Source organism: Ambystoma mexicanum, chromosome 7p (genome assembly GCF_040938575.1).
Source record: "Ambystoma mexicanum isolate Mex_15411 chromosome 7p, UKY_AmexF1_1, whole genome shotgun sequence".
Taxonomy (NCBI): domain Eukaryota; kingdom Metazoa; phylum Chordata; class Amphibia; order Caudata; family Ambystomatidae; genus Ambystoma; species Ambystoma mexicanum.
This window is the reverse complement of record NC_090939.1, coordinates 906886519-906893719: the sequence shown is the minus strand read 5'-3', so window position 1 is coordinate 906893719 and position 7201 is coordinate 906886519. Positions and strand designations below refer to the sequence as shown.

Genomic DNA, 7201 nt, shown 5'->3' with positions numbered 1-7201 from the left:
TTCCTGTTCGCCCCATAGTAGTATAAGTAGCAGTCATAGAAGTAGTGCATCATTTGTATACCTCCTTTCACCATTAGTATGGTATCAACGCATTGTAGGTTGAATGCCCTCAGTGGACCGGAGTCCGGGTATGGGAAGAAATGCGAGGAGGTGCTAGTATGAATGTGTGCATATTGGCCAGGGCTTAAGATATGAGGGATGGCAAAGTCCTTGCTAGCTACCCATGTCGGTCTGGCATGTGGATGGATGATGAAAGTGGTCTAGAAGGGATAAGAGAGAGCGTGATATAAGTTATGTTTGCAACTACATATTGAATTTTTGTCATGAAGGGTAGCTGCATTCTTATGGCAGAGGTGTTCTGCGGAGTGTCTGCAAGTGGTGTATGATGGCAGATGTGTGCGGGTCTGCGGCCGTGCCTTTGGCTAGTTTTCCTATGCACAGAGAGACGAGGTTAAATGCATGCTCTCCATACGAAGCAGTGACCCAGTATTAGTATGATGGCTAAACTCTAAATCTACTAGCTATGGTGTAGGGCTAAATTCTACATACTCATAGGATCAGTGTAAAGGTTACAATCAACATTCTTCTAGATTCAATAATTGACTAATCCACATTCTTGAAGATTCCAAACTTAGCTAACATTCTTTATTTTGCCTAGGTTCAGTATCCATGCTAGATGGTACAATTTGCTTAGATTCCATAATATAGCGGCTGCATTCCGCAAGGATCTGGAATGAAGTGAAGGCTGATTTACATGGCCAATAAGTTGGCTGTATTCTTCATTCACCTAGATTCGAGCTTGACTCCAGTCAGCAAATACCTTGGAATAAGTGATGGCTATTTTGCACAGGTCCCTAGAAGCGCTTCATGTATGCATCCATCTAGATTGTGTCTGGCAGCATTCTGCAATCATATAGTGTTGGGGCACTGTTTGCATTATGACGATCAACTTTAACGAATGCACTGTGTGTACCTTAAAGGTCGCTTTGTTGCATGTAACCACTGACATTGAGAGTTAGGGCATCGTGTCTTATCTGGCTGTTGCTATCAATTGGTTTCGATGCTTGGATGGGGATCCCAAGAGAGATGGGGCGAGCTGTGGATGGGAGTTGTCCCGGATAACCCCCCGCCCCCATCCCCTGCTGGTCGCCCAGACAGGAGCGTCCTGTTTGAGACATCGAGTGGTCTCTGGTCACTAGACTCGATTCAGGGAGCGTCAGGTTGCAGGAGGTAAAAGCCATGTTTTTAGGGCCTTCCTGAAGGTGAGGTGGTCCTCTTGAAGGGAGAGGTTGAAAGGGAGGGAGTTCCAAAATGTGGGTGCTTGAAGAGAGAAAGAAGATGGTCCTATGCTGGTGAAATTGAATGGGGGAACCACCAGGTGGTGTGCAGAGCCAGATCAGAGGATTCTGTTGGGCTGCTAGCGAGAGAGTTTGTTTTGGAGGCATCAAGAGCCTTTCTTGTGGAGGGTACGGTGGCTGATGCACATGGGTTTGAAAGTTGAAAGTGGCCCTTTGGCCGATTGGGATCCTGAATGCAAGGCATATGTGTACTCTTGGGGAGAGGGCAAGGAAGAGCCTTGCTGCAGAGATTTGGATCCTTTGGCGCTTCCTGAGCTAGGAGGCAGGGGTGCCTAGGTAGAAAGAGTTGGTGTAATCTAGTTTAGAGAGGATGATGGCCAGGATTACAGAGAATCTGTGAGGGTAGGAGATAGGGGAAGATTCTCCTGAGAATACAGAGGTGATAGTGGCAAGATCTGGAGATAGCATTGATGTGGTGAGAGGAAGGTCCGAGCGGAGGTAGCATCCCAGGTTCTTTACTGAGGTGGATGCTGCGGGAGGAGTAATTAGGAAGGGAAACCAGGGGGTGGGATGAGGGAGAAGTGCCACAAATCAGTATATTGGTTTTGCCCGGATTGAAGAGGTGGTTGGCCGTCATTCTGTGGTCGCTATCCCTGAGGTAGGAGGCAAGGTCTGGGTCTAGGAATGCTGGGGATTTGGGAATCTTGAAAATGATCTGAGCGTCGTCACGTAGTTGTAGCAGGTAAGGTTGTGTTAGCAGATGAGCACAACGAGGCAGTGTCAGTAGAGGTTGAAGTGGAGGGGGGAGAGGGAAGCTCCATGAGCGACCCCTGAGAGACAGGGTGGGATGGGGAGGAGAAGAGAGGGAGGATGGTGATTTGTGAGCTTTTAGGAACAGGTGGAGGCACTATAGCTCTAGATCTAAACTCATGCACCAATCATCCAAGATATTCACATTGGGAGGGTGGTCAGAGGGGTGTAGAACTCAGGAGGGCATCAATTCTGCAACCCTTCGCCTGTTAGAGTATGCAGCTAACAACTAGTAACACTCAAAGAAGAGTTTGCACAAAGTACATACCAACAAGTAAATGACAAAGGAATGTTCATCTCTTTATTTTTCTATAACAATGAGGCACATACACAATGAAACATTAATAGTATTCGATAGAAAACAAGCACACGTTATGTTAAAGAAAATACAGAGGAAGAAGGTGGCATAATACTGTTTTATGACATTTCTTATTTGGTTGTAGATTTTGTCAATGTAATGTCGCCTTCTGTGTACTACTAACATTATTTGCTCAGATATCAAGCCTGGATTAACGAAATTAGCAAAGTATTTTGGAGATTTAACAGGTTTTATCAGGTGGCTGGGAATCTTTTGTCAATAATTCCTCGCTGCACCTTTACAGGATAAAACGGTATACACTCTCTAAAGACACTTACAATATCACTGCTATAATACTGCAAATCCTACAAGGAGAAATGAAGATGAAGATGAAAACAAACAACGAAATTCAGAATCTTTTTGATTTACCATATTTAATCTAGAATGTATTTTAGATAGAAGGCCATGCTCCAAGTCAAAATCTAATTCTTGAGAACCATGTTTCCTGGGTATACTTCCAGATAAATGATACCTCTGTGTGATTAGTAATAGAGCTGTCAGAAGGTCTAAAAGCAAAACAAAGCAAGCCCATCACCTTGGACTGTTTTCCTCTCCAGTCTGCTGTGTTCTTTAAACTACAGTTATAGAATAGCAAAACTGCCATTGCTGTATTAAGACAAAAACATTAGTCTCATTATGACCCCGCCGGTCCGGAAACAAGGGTGGCACTAAGCTTACCGGCACTGTGGTTCCCAGACCGGCATATTACACATCTGCCTGCCAGAGCCGCCGTGCCCAACAGGTCTGAACGATCTTGTGGTGCGATACAGCGATTTAAGCTCCTATTCAGTTACATGATTTTATCGGTCGGAAGAGGCGGACAACATTATTCAAGTGTTCTTAATCCAAGAAAGTTGGAACATCTGCCCTGTTTTTGGTTCTGTCCGTGACAGGGTCTCACTGTGATGGTTATCGCATTTATAGCCACAGAAGCATAAAGAGCCAGCTACCAGCAACCTTAATGTTCTGCCACTCCTCCCTAACCCCTTAGAAAGATACTGCATTCCCCAGGCCACCTCAATTTTTAATAATCTACATATTACTTCCTGGGACAGGTCATACAAGCGAGGGATGCATTTTAAAGTGTCCTTTCTTTTTCGAAGCATATGAAATTTTCCAGAGGTCCCTGATTTCACAAATGTGTAGATTAATCAGACCACAGTTTAAGAAAAGTGAGCACAAGGTACATAAAACATTGAAAGCCCAGGTGGATGCTACATTAGTGATCCATGAAACACAGGCCTGCTGTTCTGACGGGTATCCGCAGAAATGGTCGAAAGTAAAATATCGAATTCAGAAATGACCATCTTTTTTACAAAAATGTGGGCATTTAAAAAAATACATAGGTGTGGGGTGGCGTAAGGGTAATAGTTAAGGTGGGGGGAATCTCCCCTTGCATTAAAAAAATGCAGTCTCTCTCAATTTCGATATTTTCATGCACATCCATTCTAACAGAACAATGCAACTTTCCAAGTACTTAGAGAATACAATGTAACATTTTGTTCTGTTAAGATATATATACATATTCCTATCAACTTCAGGAATATATTCCACCAAGGGTTTCTGAGTGACATCTGACAGACAATGAGAGTGAAGCTCGAGTTGCTCAGGATATCGCTCAGAACCCCAAAGCAAAATGCACCCCATAGTTGAAAGCTATCCATGTATAATGTTGTGTATGGCCTACCTGCCTCATTTTGAAACCCTGTACAGTCCCTTATGGACCTGCATTGGAGAGTCTGTACAGTGGAGGCATTATGAACTAGATACAATATGCGGAGGGCGTCATTACAAGTTTGGCAGTACATAAAAAAAGATGGTGGCAGATTTATGGACATTTGATTACTGCCAATTTAGCACACTGACACATTCTGAGTTTTGGGGGAAGTGGAGGAAATATCTCCAGAAGTTGCAGGAGGATTTCACTTCTCGTTGCCTCCCAAAAATTAGCGCAGTTCCCGCAGGCGGAATTACCACTGGTGGTAGATCCTCCAAATTGCCATTGGAGTACTGTGGACCCCAAGAATGGCGATTGACACTGCAATTGTGCCATTCTTAATTGGGCAGATTTACTTTCATTGCGATTGGCGGAAAACAATACCCAGCAGAGGGATTGCTGTAGCCCCTGCTGTGATGCCATAGCAGTTGATTGCAACTTAATTGTCTGCAATGACATCCCAGCAGGAAGATACAATATTTGGAAATGAAAATAGTTGCTAAGCCATACACAACATACATATATCGCAACCTGTCATAAGAACACAGTAGTAGTCCAAGGATGTCAAATCATACTGCATGTGACAATGTGAAATGTTATAATGTTCAGGTTTCATAAAGTGGTGTCTTTCATCTACAACTTCAAGACAAATTACGTGCATTTGGGTCTCTGTGTTGCTTTCTAGACTAAATGTGTTATTAGTGTTGCATCAAACAAATACAATTGTGCAATCTAATTGTAATGATACATTTCTAATAAAAACGAGGATGTATTTTTCACAGCTAAATCTGCAGATTTAAAATATCAACTACATGTTCGAACTCAAAGGCAGAGTTGATTCTTCTGTCATCAGAGCATCAAATGCTGTCCAACAATAAAAGAAAAAAGGAGTTATTTTCTTGTGGTCTTGCATTCCGGCCCATTGATAGGGCAGATGATGGGGAAACAATACCATTATTAATTGTAGGCTTCTTATAAAACCATTGGGCAGGAATGCGACAGGATGTCATTGTGTTTGGAAACGGCATTGTCCAGATCCACCGGCTTGGCATTAATGGTCACATCCATGCAGCCGTTGTAAAAGGCATTGACTGGGGTGGCAGAAACTGGAACATCTGCGACAACAAAAAAATTACATTACATAATGAGTCCTAAAAATTGGCTTATGTAATAAACACACGTAGCAGGTTTCTTTTAAAGGTTCGTCTATTATTGCCAATTAGGCAATTCCTCCAAGAACATGTGTTGCAGCTCTGAATTGTTATATAAATAAATTACACTTGATAAGAGACTATACAATGTAGTTTAATGTAATCATAATCTTCTCAAAGAATGTGCGTCAATTATGCAACTTGAAATAATAGCAATCGGGGCATAACAAGCCATCGATCAGAATAGCAGAAAGATTACATTAGCAATAGTCACTTTGGGTAAAGCACAACAAAACGTTTTCTAGGTTAAATGCATAACATTTTAAAAGCACATATTTCGTATATCACATCCAGTCTAGATACAGCAAAGCAAACACCATTGTACTCCCGTAGGAAAGAAAACTAGCTCAAGGATAACGACCTCCCTTCTATCGGCTTATGCCTTCTCTCATCCTATCTACTCTTTGCCAACAAAAACGGCAGCTGTAAGATGACAAATTCCATTCTTGGTTTAGAATTCAATCAGGCACACATACCTCTGTACAGAGTAAGGCATTTTGAACCTTAGATGTCTGTACTGTGAAGGCATCATGAGTCAGACACAGACAACAGGTTCAAGTTATTTCAACAAAATTGTATTTTTATCAAAAAGACCGGGTGGAGTAATGCCCAACTTGCCCTATTCAAAGGTGGGATTTCCCTACATGAGGAAAACTAAGGATGATCCGCACCAGGAAGTCCAGATTAAAACATCTGTGTGTAAAAAAACTATACTTGCCCTCTCAAATAACTGCATATAATGTGTAAGGATGTTGCATCAAAATCAATAGTGTTCAAGAATAAAGTTCAGAGCTTCTTCCAGCTCTTGGCTTGCAATAAGCTCCCCTTCCTCAAGTTCAAAGTAGTTCATAAAGCACAGGGGTTCCCTTCCCCAAGAGTTCAAATCTTCCAGCTTTCAAAATGACATGACGTCAAAATCGCCAAAAAGGTTGTTGCACAACACAAGCGTCTTTATAGGTATTTTCAGTGGCTTTTCCATTCAGGGGGCATCCATGGATGGTAGGCCCACTTGTCGAACCACACGGTCTATGAATTACAGGTTGCGCAACCGGTACCCCTCCTTGACTGCTTTTCCATTAACACTAGTCCACTGTGTCTCCTTAACAGTGAGGCTTTCTTCATTTTCATGGGTCACACTCACCTGACACTTTATGGTGGCTTGATTGGCCACCATGCACGCGTTACACTTTTCTGTGTTCCCTTCGCTCTTGCCAATTCTGGTTTCCTTAGAACATACAGTTCCGTGACCTTTATAGACTTTAGCCAATGCTGGATTTTTCATATCCCATAAACAACTCTTTGTACTCTCTTGGCTTTGCTCTCACTTGTTTCTCAGATAATACAACTCTGTATATTTTCGCTATTGCCAATGCTTGAGTTCTCATATAATACATACACTTCTTTATGCTCTGTTGGATTTGTTAGCATTTGTTTCTCATGTAAACCAGTTAATTGTTTCAGTACAGTTCATAAACTTCCTTTCAGTAAGATTCACAATCTTTCTTTTCACTCCTCTCAAGATGCCAAAATGTTCACAAACTTGCTTTCATTTCATTCAGTATGCAAAATGTTGTCTATCTGCTTTAAACTTGACAGTTCACATAGCAATGCATGGTTTCCGCTTATATCAATGTCCAATACCTTGTTTCTATGACTGCTACCAGCCCGGTGTTCCCCTTCTGGTTTCACTCACCGGTCAGACTTACGGCTCCTTGCAAGGTCCTCCGCCGCCACAGGTTTCTTTCTTCCCATGCAGCCCCTTGTGAAGATCTCTCAGCGGTCTTCCATGGCTCGTGCACACCCAGCA

The 7201-nt window shown here is 42.5% G+C and overlaps 1 protein-coding gene across 1 annotated transcript in view; it reads right to left on the bottom strand.

The window, feature by feature from the left end:
• Positions 1–2387: 2387 nt before the first annotated feature.
• The window catches only part of PROS1 (protein S), an 858149-nt gene continuing 853335 nt past the window's right edge, over positions 2388–7201 (bottom strand). Inside the window, exon 15 of the mRNA XM_069637200.1 lies at positions 2388–5298. Within this exon, the coding sequence (XP_069493301.1) occupies positions 5156–5298 (143 nt within the window). The 3' untranslated portion in view covers positions 2388–5155. The remainder of the gene's footprint in view (positions 5299–7201) is intronic.